At 35.8% G+C, this 15800-nt stretch overlaps 1 protein-coding gene across 3 annotated transcripts in view; it reads right to left on the minus strand.

Annotated features, from left to right (window-relative positions):
* Positions 1–15800, minus strand: part of MAP4K3 (mitogen-activated protein kinase kinase kinase kinase 3) — a gene marked incomplete at both ends in the record, with an annotated part of 189325 nt that overhangs the window by 62363 nt on the left and 111162 nt on the right. For 2 of the 3 annotated variants that reach the window (XM_080710986.1, XM_080710985.1), the window contains 6 exons: positions 1835–1893; positions 8129–8207; positions 13950–14060; positions 14151–14232; positions 14318–14380; positions 14540–14671. In XM_080710986.1, the coding sequence (XP_080567112.1) occupies positions 1835–1893; positions 8129–8207; positions 13950–14060; positions 14151–14232; positions 14318–14380; positions 14540–14671 (526 nt within the window). Of the gene's footprint in view, positions 1–421; positions 485–1834; positions 1894–8128; positions 8208–13949; positions 14061–14150; positions 14233–14317; positions 14381–14539; positions 14672–15800 lie in introns of all 3 variants that reach the window. The other variant, XM_080710984.1, reaches the window with a different exon arrangement.

The following is a 15800-nucleotide window of genomic DNA, read 5'->3' on the forward strand; positions in this document are numbered from 1 at the left end:
ATACAGGTATTACAGAATTTACAAATATATATGATAGAGTATATAGGCAACATGAATCATTATATATATATATATGAATGTATATATATCTATACACATATATATATGGATGGTTTCTAGTTCATTAAAATGAGTTCATCATTAAAACTGGAAATTTTTTATATAAAAATGTCCTAAGTAATTTATGTGAGTTAGACAATGTGAATATTTTTCATAGAATTTCTATTGATTACTACAATGTTACATTTGAATAGTTATATTTAATTTTTTACAGAAAAAACTGCTACATTCCTTAATATGTGAAAGCTTGCTAAATGACATGCTTTAGTTTATAAAATTATGAAACTGGACAAAATGTTCAATTTAAGAAAAATCAAGACTAAAATAATGCTGACAAAGAAAATCAGAAGATGAGAAATACCAGATTAGATCTTGCAGTGTAGTATATTTCTTCTGAACTGTCGAAAAAACCATCACTGTCGGGCTGTTCAGCAGAGACCAAGAAACCCAGGTTATTTACACTTAGACTAGAAGCCACACATTCACAAAGGGAAACATCACTAGTGAAGTAAGTCTGCTAACATAAATTTATTAAGGCAAAGGCAAAGTCAAATTATATTAAGCAGATTCTAAAAAAGCAACATTGGAACAACTTTGCTTCATAATGCAGTTACTAAATTAGTACAGAACTTAAATTCATGCAAAGCCAACTTAAAAGAGAAACAGAAAATAAACTGCCTTAACAAAATACATTTAGCATTTATAAACTACGTTTTTTCCCCCCTTAATTTTCTCTACCCCTCTACATAATATTAGCTTTAGTGTATAAGATCTTCTTTTTTTTTTTTCTGGCACTGGGGATGGAACCAGGGCATTCTACCTCTGAGCTACATTCCCAGCCCTATTTTTTATTCTTTATTTTGAAACAGAGTCTCACTGAGTTGCAAAGGGCCTCAATAAGTAGCTGAGGTTGGTCAAAAAGTGGGATCCTTTTGTCTCAGCCTCCCAAATGCTGGGATTACAAGCATTCACCATCATGTCCAGCTTAATATAATCATTTTAAGACTTTTTCCTCTAACATTCTCTTCCCAACTCCCTTTGTATCCTTTAGTCAAGTGGGTTAAAATAAGCATTAAAGACGTTCCTACTTCAGTCTTCAGCATTTATTAACAGTTACTTTCTTCTCATTCAAATAGAGAAGGAAAAATAAAATAGATATAAAGTGGAGGTTTGGCAAAATAATTTCATTTAGGATTAACTTTGCTTAAATGTTCTTTTTAGTCTTTCACACAATTTTATCTCAACTATTTGAAAAGCATCTCGCCTCCAAGACTGTATTTAAAGTATTATCATATATCTGGAAAGGAACATATAAAACAACCAAAGAATCATAAGAATATTCATATAGCTGGCAAGCTTCATTCATCTAAATAACAAACTTCATCTACCTTGTATCCCTTATCTTCCTGAGTTTTAGTGCCTTAAACATTTCGACTCAACTTTGATGTTTAAAAACCATGGCACCTATTCTAAAATAAACACAAAAACTCCCTCAAAAGTTGAAAAAAAAAATGAAGGAAAAAAACCTTACAACAATTAAAGGGCCATCATTAAAAGCATTTGATTAAGAAGTGAAAAAACTTATTTCTCTTAAGATAATTTTGAAAATATTAAATCTCAGCAACACAGATTTATTTATTCTGAATTTTAGAATTACAATTCCATTTCCCCAAATACTTTGAAAATATTGACTTTTTTAGTTAGTACCAGTATACCACAAAGACAAATTAAACATTTATTTTCAGGGTTAACATTCCAAGACTGTGCTACTTACAAGTTCATGATGTGGTTCTGTCTCCTTTCTTAAAGGTGGATCAAATTTTACTTGGCCAACTAAAAAAGAAAAAAGAAGCCAGCATTGGTTCTATACCCTTAATGATATAATATTTTTAAATGTCATTCCACAGCCAAACACATTTAATTTAACCATTACATACTGGTCATAATCTAAAGATTTCAATAAAAAATGTTAATTGGAAAAAGTCCATGGAAGCCTTAAGTTAATATGTTTATCCTGGGCCTTTTCCATAGTAAAAAATGATGACTAGCAAAATTATGTGTATGTTACAGTCAGTACCTAACTTGCTACTGTGTTGAGATCCAGCATAAAAGAGACTACTTTAACGATGTTTAGGAGGAAAGGCAGCATTTGATGCAGAGAACTTGTGAAAGTTGTCCAGTAAGATAGCCCCCAGTGGCTCCTGCCTCCTGGCACCACTCATGCGCTTTCATAACTACCTTCCACACTGGATCAGGGTTGGGGGATTTGACCAAGAGAACATAGTAGAAGTAATGGTGCAATACTCCCAAGAAAAGGCTATTGTCTTGGGCTCTCTTCACTGGTTCATTTGTTCTAGACCCATTGTGAGTGGCCTAAAGGAGAGGCACCTGGAAAGTAAGTAAGCCTCTGCTAACAGTCTTGTTGGTGAGCTTGGAAGCAACCTTTTAGCCAAGGCATATCTTCAGATGACTGTAGCGCCACTCTGCTAAGCTATCCTGGGCTTGTGACCCTCAGGATCTGTGTGAGACAATACATGTTTATTGTTTTAAGCTATTAAATTTGGGGAGTAATTTGCTACACAGCAATAGACATGACTAAAGCATGAAATAGCTGGAGACTTTCTAAAAGGAAAAGAGTAATCCTTTCAGCAAATGACTAAGTCTTTACATATGTTGTCTGGACACCATTTAGTAAGGAGAAAACACTGGTTTGCACTGAGAAGCACCAAATATTTGTAAACAAGAAGAAATATATATGTTAAAATAAATCATTGTTCCAAAGCCTGTCTTTATAGACAATAGCATTAGTGAGCATTCTTCTAGATATCATGTTTCACATGTAATCATAATATATCCTTAAAAGTAGATATTTGTTAAAACAATGTGTAGGACTTGAAAGCCTCAAATATCAGACCTAAAAACTATTCAAAGCAGTGGGTTTTTTTTTTGTTGTTTGTTTGCTGTTTTGTGTGTGTGTGTGTGTGGTGTTGGGGATGGAACCCAGAGGCTTCCCACCTCCAGGCTATACTCCCAGACCTATTTTGTATTTTATTTGGAAACAGGGTCTCACTAAGTTGCTGAGAGCCTCACTAAGCAGCTGAGGCTGATTTCGAACCTGTGCAATCCTCGTGTCTCAGCCTCCCAAGTGCGGGGATTACAAGGGTGCACCACCACGCCCGGGTAAAAGCAGTGGTTTTTAATCCTGTCTTTACCCCAGTGTACCAGTGGGATATGATATTCATATCATCGGCAAACAAGGAATAAAGGAGGATGTTCATTACTCACCCCTACCAAAAGAAGACATATCAAAATCTCAGAAAAATTAGAAAATAGGTATCTAGTTTCAAAGTGCATACATATGCACTCAGAAGTTGAGAATCACCGATATAAATTAGTAAGGAATTATTTATTTTATTGGTTCATTATAGTCGTACATTTTAATGGAGTACAAGATTGTAAGAGGCATGCATGCAGGTATCACTCAATTAGCCTTTACCCAATCCACACCCTATTCCCTTTCTCTTCCCTTCTCATGTTTGGCTTAGTGATTGACTTTGATATGTTTGTTAATGTACATTCTGCACATTAGGGAATTTCCCTCTTCCCCCCTCCCATCCCTCTCAGTTAGGTCATCTTATTTGCTCATCTATAGTTTCTCCTTCTGTCTAGAGTTCTTTCTATGACCCTTTTTCTCCCTAGTTTCCACATAATAGGGAGAACATCGATTTCTTATTTTTTGTGACTGACTAATCTCACTTAGCATAATTCTCTGGTTCCATCTATTTCCCATGTTGTAATTTTGTTCTTCTTTATAGCTGAGTAAAATTCTACTGTGTACATATCCCATAATTTTGTAATCCATTCATCTGTTGATGGACATCTTGGCTGGTTCCATAGTTTGGCAATGGTGAATTGTGCAGTTCTGAACATAGATACACATGCATTAGTTTGGTAGTTTGGTTTCCATTTTGGGGGGGTAGATACCTAGTAGTAGTATTGCTGGATCATGTGGTAAGTTCGTTCCCATTCTTCTGAGGATCCTCCATACTGTTTTCCAAAGTGGTTGCACTAATTTGCAATCCCTACAACAATGTATTAAGAGTTCCCACTTTCCCACATCCTCACCAGCATTTGTTGTTTGTGTTTTGAATGATTGCCATTCTAGTTGGAGTTAGGTGAAATCTCAGGGTAGTTTTGATCTGCATCTCTCTAAATGCTTTGATGTTGAACATTTTTTCATACATTTATTGGCCATTTGAATTTCTTCTTTGGTGAAGTGTCTATTTAGCTCACTTGCCCATTTTTTTATTGGATTATTTGTTTTCTTAGTGCTGAATTTCTTGAGTGCTCTGTGTATTCTAAATATTAGTTCTCTATTGGAAGAATAGGAGGCAAAAATCTTCTCCCATTCGTTGGCTCTCTGTTGAGGTTGTTGATACTTTCCTTTTCTGTATAGAAGTTCTTCAGTTTAATGCAATTTCACATATTGATCCACCTTTTAGTTTCTTGCGCTTCTGGGGTCTCTTTGAGAATGTTTTCTACCTGTGCCTATATGTTGCAGTGTTGGACCTATGCCCTCTACAAGGATTCTCAAGGTCTCTGGTCTGATTTCCAAGTCTTTTTTTTTTTTTTTTTTTTTTTTTTTTGGTGTGTGTGTGTGTCATACTGGGGGTGGAACCCGGGGGCTTTTCTACCTCTGAGCTATACTCCCAGACCGATTTTATACTTTATTTAGAAACAGGGTCTCACTAAAGTTGCTGAGAGCCTCATTAAGTAGCTGAGGCTGGTTTCAAACCTGTGTGATCCTTCTGTCTCAGCATCCCAAGCACTGGGATTACAAGCGTGCACCCGCACGCCTGGCTGATTTCCAAGTCTTTGATCCATCTTGAATTGACTCTTGTGCAGGGTGAGAAAGTGAGGTTTAATTCCATTTTTCTGCATATGGTTATCCAGTTTTGCTAACACCATTTGTTAGAGGCTTTTTTTCTAGTGCATGTTTTTGGCCTATTTGTCAAAAATCAGTTGGCTTTAAGTGTACAGATTTGTTTGAGTCTTCTATTCTGCTCCATTGGTCTATGTATCTGTTTTTGAATCCATACCATGATGTTTTATTATGGCTTTGTAGTATAGTTTAAAGTTCAGTATTGTGATTCATCCTGCATGATTTTTGTTGCTGAGAACTACTTTGGCTATTCTGGGTTTTTTGTTGTTCCAAATGAATTTAGGAACTGATTTTTCTATGTGTGTAAGAAATGCCCTTGGTAATTCAATGGTTTTGTATTGAATCTGTAGATCACTTTTGAAGTATGGCCATTTTGATGATAGTTATTCTGCCTATCCATGAACATAAAAGATCTTTCCATCTTTTAAGGTCTTCTTCGATTTCTTTTTTCAATGTTTTATAACTTTCATTGTAGAAGTCTTTTCCTCCTTGGTTAAGTTTATTCCTAAGTATTTTATTTTTTTTTGTGAGATATCCTGAGTGGAAGTGTTTTTTTGGATTTATAGTTGGTATACAGAAAACTTCTGATTTTTAAAGAAGATTTTGTATCCAGACACTTTGCTGAATTTTGTTAATCAGTTCTATAAGCCTTTTGGTTGAGTCATGCAAATAGCAAAAGTTTGAGTTCTTTTCCTATTTGTACTCCTTAGATTTCCTTTTCTTGCCTTATTGCTCTGGCTAGAGTCTTAAGTACTATATTAAAAATAAGCGATAAAAATGGACATCCTTGTCTTGTTCCTATTTTTAGGGGGAACTCTCACAGTTTTCCCCATTTAATATGATATTGGTTGTGGGCCTATTGTAGATGGCCTTTATGATGTTGAAGTATGTTCCTTCTATTCTGATTCTCTGCACTGCTTTTGGCATAAATGAACGCTGGATTTTGTCAAATGCTTTTTCAGCATCTACTGAAATCATCATGTGATTTTTTTCTTCAATTCTGTTTATGTGATAAATTACATGAATTGATTTTCACAGGTTAAACCAGACTTGTATCCCTGGAATGAACCTTATTTGGTCATGGTGTATAATTTTCTTGATGTGGTTTTGAATGTGTATCGCTAGTATTTTGTTTAGCAGTTATGCATCCCAGTTCATCAACACTATATGCCTGTAGTTTTCTTATTAAGGAAAGATTTAGAAATAATTTTACTATAAAGGGCTTGATATTATAAATTTTACAATAGAATTAGGTAACAAAATATAAAATATTTTAAATTTCAATAGTACTGAACACAAAGTTTTCTAAATCAACTACAAGGACATCTAAATACTTTTTAAAGATTAAAGAAAAGACATTTTAAAATTACTTTTATATGTTAAAAGTAATGGGATTTGTTCTCCTGTGTTACAGTTTCCATTTTCATAAAGCTATTTTTGTGAGAAATCAACTAATTTAAATTATGTGATTTCAGGAGCTTTAAAAATAATTTAATACTATCACATCACTACTTGTTAGCAAAGAATCTCACTGTCTCTTCTGAACTTTTTGTATACCCTACCATGCTTTCTATCAAGAGTATGATCTTTTTAAGAGCATTTCCAGATACTATCAGGACAAAACTTTCCCCAAATGCACTGTATGGCCCAGCCTATATCCCAAGGAAAGGTTCAGAGAGAACTAGTATAAAGGCCACAGAGTGTACAGAGGTGATTGTTAAGACAGAGTGGTGCTTTTAAAATATCTGGCTAGAAGTTGAAAAGCATATACCTGCTCTTATCTCATTGTGTTAGCTCCATCTCACAGCCAAATCTCTTCATCTTTTATATCTCTTTTATTTCCCATCAATTTATGATGGTGCCTGCCATACTTATCTTACCTGGCTTTTGAAATAAAGAGATGAATCCATCTTAATGAAGTATGAGATATATTAGCATGATGACTAATCTAGTGAAAACCTGAGAACAATTTCAAAACAGTAGTCATCATATGTTATTATATTACCTAATTTCCATGAGGTCACCTTGGATTGCAGGTCCCAAGGGATGAGTTTTGAACTCATAGAAAATTGTTATCATAGCTTGATAACATTAAATTAGCATTCTAAGTCATACAGAATAAATGCTTTGAACAAAAAAAAAATGTTAAGGTACCATTATTCCAAGGATTCCCTTTAGCAGAGTTTATCACTGATGTGTTGACAGTATCAGATTCCACGTAAATGAGTGGTTTGTCTATTTGGGAACATCACTTGGCTGTCCCTAAGAAATACCTGGAGAGCTATTTGAAATGATAAATTCCTGAACCAACCCAAGACCAACTAAATCAGTATCTGTGAAGAAATCCTGAGAATATGAGGACTGAGAATTCACTTTTAAATCTCTTTGGTAGCCAGGCATGGTGGTGCATGCTTGTAATCCCAGCATTTGGGAGGCTGAGACCTGGAGGATCACGGTTTGCGGACAACCTCAGCTACTTAGTGAGGCCCTCTGCAACTCAGTGAGACCCGGTTTCAAAATAAAGAATAAAAAATAGGGCAGGGGATGTAGCTCAGAGGTCAAATGCCCCTGGGTTCCATCCCCAGACCCGCAAAAAAAAAAAAAAAAAAAAAAAAAAAAAAAAAAAATCTCTTTGGTAACTCAAATGCTAAGTCAGCTCGCAGATCATGCACATGCAATATCTCTCTTCCTCCTCTCTTTTCCCTCCTCTCACCTTACTCTCAAAATGTGGCCTTTGGACCATCAGTATATGTATAACCTGGGAGTTTGTTAGAAGTGAAGAACCTCAGACCTCATTCCAGGTCTACTGCATCAGAATTTCATTTTAGCAAGTTCCCTAAGTGAGTTGTATGTACATATGAGCTGAAGATGTACCACCTAGATTTTTCTATCCTGCCTATTTCAGAAGTTTTATTTCTCCTTCCAGCAATATAAATACAACCCCCTTCCCACTACCACCAATTCCAAAAGGAATAAAGAAAACAAAATTCTTAATGCCTAATTAAACTCTAACAGTGTTTAGTAAGAAAAACTACTAAGATAATAACACAAAAATAACTGTAACTTACAATTTTAAGTTTTATTTTTCCATCAATAAATTACAAACTGTGTATAGAATACACTTACAGTTTATCTCTGAGCGTGTTTTTTCTTCTCTCACATTTCTACTTGTTGAGTGAATTCTATGTGGTACTGCAACAAGAGGCTACAAAAGAATAAAACCAGTGATAAGTGGCATTTGAAAATAAAACCACTAATAAATTATCTTGAAATGAAAGAATATTTCATTTTATAAAGTTAAGAACAAAATATAAAACTTTGCAAATATTTTTTTGTAAAGGGAATCACAATAGCAATTCAAACTGTGAAAGTAAAAACCCATTTTTAATTACCTACTCAACAGAAATCATTTAAACTAGTAGAGAATACTTCTATGACTAGATTAAATACATATAAACTTAAGTTCAAATCATAATGTATTGTTTATTTTTATAAACATTAGACATGTCTAGAGCCATTTTACAAGAATGGATCATGTATACTAAGTAATTTAGATCTTTTCTGACATCAAGAGATTCTGAAGGGAAAGCTAGATTTGTGCCTGTAATCTCGGCTACTGGAGAGGCTGAGGCAGAACTGCTTGAGACCAGGAGTTCAAGGACCTGGCAACATAGTAAGGGCCCATTTTGATCTGGAGTTTTCTTCAAGTAGCTCACTGAAGCCTAGCCTCTAATGCATCAAGGTTCAGAGGTGGGACATGGCTGGCGATGGGTCACGGGTACCTGGCCATGAGGACTGTATCTGTCCCTGGCCCTTTCCAGTCTTTCTGTCAGTCTCCCTCTCTGTGCTGCCATAAGCTGAGCAGCTTTTCTCTACCCAGCCCTACCACCACAATGTTTCTGTTCTGAAGTCAGATGGCTATAGACCAAATGTTTGAAAATATGAGCCAAATTTTTCCTCCTCTAAGTTGTTCTTGACAGGTATTTTGGGAACAGTGATGCTAAACCTAACACACTATTTCCAAAAAATAAAAGAAAATATGTATGCCACGTACTGTGTGCATGTGTGCTTATATCACTTTGAACCTCACTAAAATGTATCATTACAATGCACCAATAAAAGTATTAAAGTTCTTTCAAAGTTAAATGAGTTATGAAGGGAAAGGAAAGATAATACTAAAGACTACATTTCTATTATTAGTTAATGATGATTGATGTCAGATAATTTTAGAGTAGCTAAGGAATTGGCTTTCCAATAGTGGAAGATTGTACTTCTCTAATATGGTACTTCATTTATTAGAATTTCAAAGAAGAAGGACAAATTCTGAAATCACTCATCAAAACTAAAACAGATGGGCTTCTAGAAGGATATTCTTTAATTTAATTTGACAAAGGCCATATAGATACATTTTCAAAAATTTAAATTTTAGCTTTAATCTCTAAACATAAACATAATTTCATTATTCTCAATAAATATAATTTTTATTAAGTCATGGAAACCTGCTATGATGAGTTTATAATTATAATAATAAATATTTATAAAAGTGATGATGAATTAATAATCATTCTAATTAATGGTATTTATTTTTATTTTTTTGTGATACTGAGCAGTGAAACCCAGGGGCTTTCTACCTCTGGGATATACTCCCAACCTTATTTATAATTTATTTGGAAACAGGGTCTCACTAAGTTGCTGAGTGCCTCACTAAGTAGCTGAGGCTGGCTTTGAACCTGTGCGATCCTGTGATCCTCCTGTCTCAGCCTCCCAAGTGCTGGGATTATAAACCTGTGCCACCATGCCGGGCTAATTAAAGGTATTTAAAGATACAAGCCATAGTTTGGCATGGTGGTGCACACTTGTAATACCTGCGCTTGGGAGGCTGAGACAGGAGGATCGCGCAGATTCAAAGCCAGCCTCAGCTACTTAGTGAGGCTCTCAGCAACTTAGTGAGACCCTGTTTCCAAATAAAATATAAAATAGGTCTGGGAGTATAGCCCAGAGGTAGAAAGCTTCTGGGTTCCACCCTGAGTACCACCAAAAAAAAAAAAAGATATAAGCCATTAATAATGATACATAGCTTCCAAAGTTTTAAAAAAAAATGCTTCATCTGCCTTAAGTTTCAAATTGTTTTTATTACTTTTGTGTGTGTGGGTCTGGGGGGGGGGGATACTTGGGGTTGAACCCAGAGAGGTTCTACCTCTGAGCTACCTCCAGTTGTATTTTCTTTTTTATTATTTTAAAACAGGGCCTCCTAAATTGTGGAGGGCCCCACCAAATTCCAGAGGGTGCCTGAGAACTGATCCTCCTGTTTCAGTCCTTTTAAACCATTTCATGTTTATTCAGGTTTTTACAGTTCAAATGTTTTATTATTATAACAAATAAATACAAATACATTACCTTTGCAATAGAAACCATGTCAGAATGTAAAAGTTTGTAACAAATGAAAGAAACACATAAACACTATGATAAACACTAGTTAACCTAAGTTGCTTTTGATCAGACATTTGACAACATCTGGGAATGTTTTTGGATATTACAACTAGGGATCAAAGGGTGCTCCTGACAACTAATAGGAAGAGGTCAGGAATGCTGTTAACCTATAATGTGCTGGGCGTGGTGGAGCACGCCTGTAATCCTCGCGCGTGGGAGTCGGAGACAGGAGGATCGCGCAGGTTCAAAGCCAGCCATGCTGGCTTAAGAGACCGTTTCCAAATTTAAAAAAAAAGTATAAAAAATAGGTCTGGGAGTGTAGCCTGGAGAGGTAGAAGGGCTTCCAGGAACCCCAGTACCACCAAAAAAAAAAAAAAAAAAAAATCCTATAATGCACAGGGTGGGCACCCACAACAGAGCATTGTCTGGCCCAAAATATCAGTAGAGCTAAAGTTGAGAAATACTGTTATTAGGGGGAAAAAAAACACTAAAGTCTCTTCTTCTAGGTCAGGGGTTGACAAACTTTGTCTCATGGTCAAATCTCACTGCAGTTTGTTTTATAAAACTCAAAGTTGTATTAGAATACAGCCATCCCTCTTCATGTGTTATCCACGGTTGCTTTAACTCTACAATGGTAAGTAAATGTGACAGAGACCATATGGCCCACAAAGTCAAGTATTTTTCAGTCTGGATATTTAGCAAAAAAAGTTTGGCCAATCCCTGTTCAAGATCAGTGACCAAGAAGTGAGTTCTAAAACTTCGAGTTATCGAGTTTATTTTCAGGTCCTCATCATTTAAAGTATATATAGTTAAACACTTATATATTTACCATAACCAAAAGAAAAAAAATCACCCATAATTTTCTCTTTTAAAACTGTTATGAATTTTAGGAAATATGAAAAGTAAAAGTTTTTAAAGTTGTTTCATCACTCCATGTATTTTCAAGTTTTCTTTGAGAATGGCAACAGCAAATGATAGTAAAAATCCAACAAAATATATCCATCTTGTCAGACTTTATTACATTTTTATTGGCACATTGCAATTAATGCACAACAATGAGATTGAAAGTGGTATAAAGATACAGCCACATATCAGTTGGTGTAGTTCTTTCCACATCCCATTCCACTCTGCCCCCTTCCTACTCATATATGTTACTGAGACTGGTAGTAATACCTTCATAAATAGACATAATACTATTTGAACTATTTTCTTCCACAATCTTCCTGTTTCCCCTCTTTTTCTCCTTCCCCCAAGCCTCTCCCCCACTATTTTACTGGTATTTCTCATTTATCTGACGTTCCTTTAGTTTCCTATTTTCTCTGTGGTTTCTACATATGAGAAAACATATGACCTTTGACTTTCTGAGACTGGCTTATCACACCCTGCATAAAATTCTCTAGTTCCATGAATTTTCCTGAATGACATAATTTTGTTCGTCTTTACAAATGAGTAAAATTCCATTCTCTGTGTCTACATTTTCTTTAACCAATCATCTACAGACAGATGTAGGTTGGTTCCATAATTTAGCTATTGTGAATTGTGGTGCAATAAACTTAATGAATATGTATGTATCATTAAGGCATCATGACTTCTTTTGAAAAGATATTAAGTAGTAGTATAGCTGGGACATATGTTGGTTCAATTCCTAATCTTTTTTTTTTTGGTGGTACTGGGGTTCCTGGAAGCCCTTCTACCTCCGGGCTACGCTCCCAGACCTATTTTATATTTTTGAAACAGGGTCTCTTACGCCAGCGCGGCTGGCTTCGAACCTGCGCGATCCTCCTGTCTCCGCCTCCCAAGTGGGGATTACAAGCGTGCGCCACCACGCCCGGCCAATTCCTAATTTTTTGAGGAACCTTCCACAGTGGTTAACTTAATTTACAATCCCACCAATAATGTAAGAGTTCTTATTTCCCTGCATCTTAACAAGCATTTATTACTGCTTGTATGGTGTGTGTGTGTGTGTGTGTGTGTGTGTGTGTGTGTGTGTGTGTGTGTGTGTTTTCCTGGGGATGTAACCTAGGGGCCTCTACCTCCGGGCTACATCATCGACCTATTTTATATTTTATTTTTAAACAGGGCCTCACTACTGAGAGCCTCACAAAGTAGCTGAGGTTGGCTTGAAACCTGTGGGATCCTCCTGTCTCAGCCTCCTAAGTACTGAGATTACAAGCATGCACCACCGTGCCTGGCTTTTTTTTTTTTTTTTTTTTTTTTCTTTTCTGCAGGATATAACCCAGGGGCATTCTACTTCAAAGCTACATCCCCAGCCCTATTTTTTAGTCTTTTCATTTTTGAAACACAGTCTCACTAAATTGCAAAGGGCCTCACTAAGTAGTTGAGGCTGTCTGTGAACCACAATCTCCTAGTCTCCGCCTCCCAAATGCTGGGATTATAAGTGTGCACCACCATGCCTGGCTTACTGATTGTATTTTTTGTGTGTGTGGGTGTGGGTCTGGGGGTGGAACCCAGGGGCATTCGACCTCCGAGCTACACCCCCTGCCCTATTTTTTATTCTTTATTTTGAAACAGGGTCTCCCTAAGTAGTAGCTGAGGCTGTCTACGAAACTCTGGTCTCAGCCTCCCGAATGCTGGGATTACAAGTGTGCACCACCAATCCTGGCTATTGATTGTATTCTTGATGATTGGAATTCTAACTAGAGTCAGATGAAATCTCAGAGTAGTTTTTAAATATTTTTTAATATATAACTTATTGCCAGCTATTACTTAATGTAAAAATAGTCCTAACCTTGTTCATTTCCTGCACCTTCCTACTGGAAAACTTCTTCCAACAATATCAAACCTGGCTGTTCTTTCTTCTTACTCCTCAAACTGTGAGCTTCTTAAGATTAGGGAATATATTTTATCCATAGCAGGTCTCCAATAAATGTTCATCAAATTCAATATAAATAAATGTTCAAAATTAGGTAATTCAATAATTTAGTGGCTACTCAAAAGCTGCAACTATCTTTCTCTGCTGCAGAGGAGAAAAATGCAATTAAAAAGAAATCTGCTTCAACTTCTTATATCAAAATTTTGAGAGAGAAATGCTACAATGTAATAATTCTAACGCCATTAGTGACATAGGATCCTTTTCCTCAGCAAACATAAATTTATTTGCTTTTTGTTTTTTCTAGGAGGAGCAGCCCTCTATTTTCTTTCCTTTTACTCAGAAACATTCTAAGTATCTGCCACTTTCAGAAAGAAATATTCTGGAGGTTGGCAGAAGAAGAATAAATTTGTTTATTTACTATTAATTCATGGAGATTCCTCTAACCTTGGCAAGTAAAAGAATCATTTATAAATAGTAAGAAAAATCTAAAACATGGCTTCCTAAGACAAAGTAAAAAAATTGTTCCTCCAAGAGAGTGGGGAGGGATATCAGGGAAACTTACCAAATTCTGTGTGCATATATGTCCCTATCAATCTGAACTACATGATGATGTGAGACTACAATGCACCAATAAAAGTCTATTAAAAAATAAAACTAGTCCCAGAAATTAAAAATAATTCCTACCTCAGGATCATCATCATCAAAATCATGGTAAGTGGAATGATCTGGATTATTCACTTTATCTAGCAGCTCTATTGCCAAAGATCGTGTCAAAGGTTGTGTGACAAAAGGGTGCTATAAAAATACAGAAAAGAACATTTTAAAAATCTAATTAAACACATTTAATATTTGATAATCATACAGATTTCAAGGCAAAGATAATACCTGTAGTAACTTCTCAGCAGTAGGTCGTTTTTTTGGATTTTTGGTAAGTGCCATTTTCACAAAATGATGGAAACTATTTGACCTAAGAAATTTTGAAAATTAGACTTTTATATTTCATTTTTCCTTGCTCATCTTACTATAAAAGTTAATAACACAAAAATACTTACCACTTCATTTTATCCTTTAATTTAGGAGGCTGAAAATTGCTTTTTGTCATTAGAAATAATGCTCTGAAAAATCAACAAAATATTACATATTACAACTATATGATTATTTATTCCCAAGTAAGGCAAAGCAAGACTAAAAGAATTATTTGTTCACGACATAACAAATAATATTAAGAAGAAAAAAGCCTCAAGCACAGGATTCTTCCACTCTGACACACCGACCTCATTGGGTGCAGGTCAAACATCGGCGGCTGAAGCTCAGCAAGCTCTATGGCAGTGATCCCCACTGCCCAGAGGTCACACAGCTGGTTGTACCCTCCTTTCCTCTCCACAGCTGCAACTTCAGGAGCCATCCTGAAGGAAACATCCCCGGAAAGAAAAAAACACTTGTTTAGTGTATTTTTTTAATGCTCCCCCCGATAGACGCATGGGACTATCACTATCTAAATTAACGTCTATTTAGGCTTTGATTTCTGAAAATATGCAGAACTTCAAAGGTACACTTTCTCCAACATTTTGCTACTCATACAACCCGGAACTATTTTATATTAGATTTGGAAACAGGGTCTCACTAAGTTGCTAAGAGCTTCACTAAGTAGCTGAGGCTGGCTGTAAACCTGCGCAATCCTCCTGTCTCTGCCTCCCAGCTACTGGGATTACAAACATAAGCCACCACTCCTAATTAATCGTAGATTTTAATAAACCTTTTTAGAAGGAAGTAGAACAATAAAATAAAAAGGAATCACCACTGGGGGCTTGGTACAGAGGGTTGTATGAATAGCAAAATGTTGGAGAAAGTGTATCTTTGAAGCCCCTGGGTTCCATCCAAGTACCACACACACACACAAAAAAAAATCTACAAATCAAACTTGTACATGCCCCCAACTTATCCATATCCCAATCTCTTTCTCATACAAAGTTCTATAAAGAAATCATATTTACATAAATAACTTCTACATTTTTTGTTCTATCTTCTTATACCAAAAAACTACAACCTGGTCATTGTTTTTACTTCACCAAACTATTACTTGGGGTATCAATAATTACTTACTTTTTTTTTTTTCTTGCAGTACTGGGGATGGAACCCAGGGTCATTCTACCTTGGAGCTACACCCCCAGCCCTAATTTTATTCTTTATTTTGAAACAGAGTCTCACTGAGTTGCAAAGGGCCTCACTAAGTAGCTGAGGCTGTCCGGGTCTGTGAACCGCAATCCTCCTGATTCAGCCTCTCAAATGCTGGGATTACAAATGTGCGCCACCATACTCAGCTAATAAGTTTCATATTTAGCATTTAATTTATATTTGCTATAACTTTTGGTATTTCTTCAACTTTATTATAGTGATTAAAAAAAGTTGTAAAAATGGATGTTACTACTTTTGTTTTTTTAGTGGTAGTGGGGATGGAACCCAGAGACATTCTACCTCTGAGCTATACCCCCAACCCTATTTTTTATTCTTTATTTTTGAAACAAGGTCTCACTG

The sequence above is a fragment of the Muscardinus avellanarius genome, assembly GCF_963383645.1.
Source record: "Muscardinus avellanarius genome assembly, chromosome: 15".
NCBI classification, from domain to species: Eukaryota; Metazoa; Chordata; class Mammalia; order Rodentia; family Gliridae; genus Muscardinus; species Muscardinus avellanarius.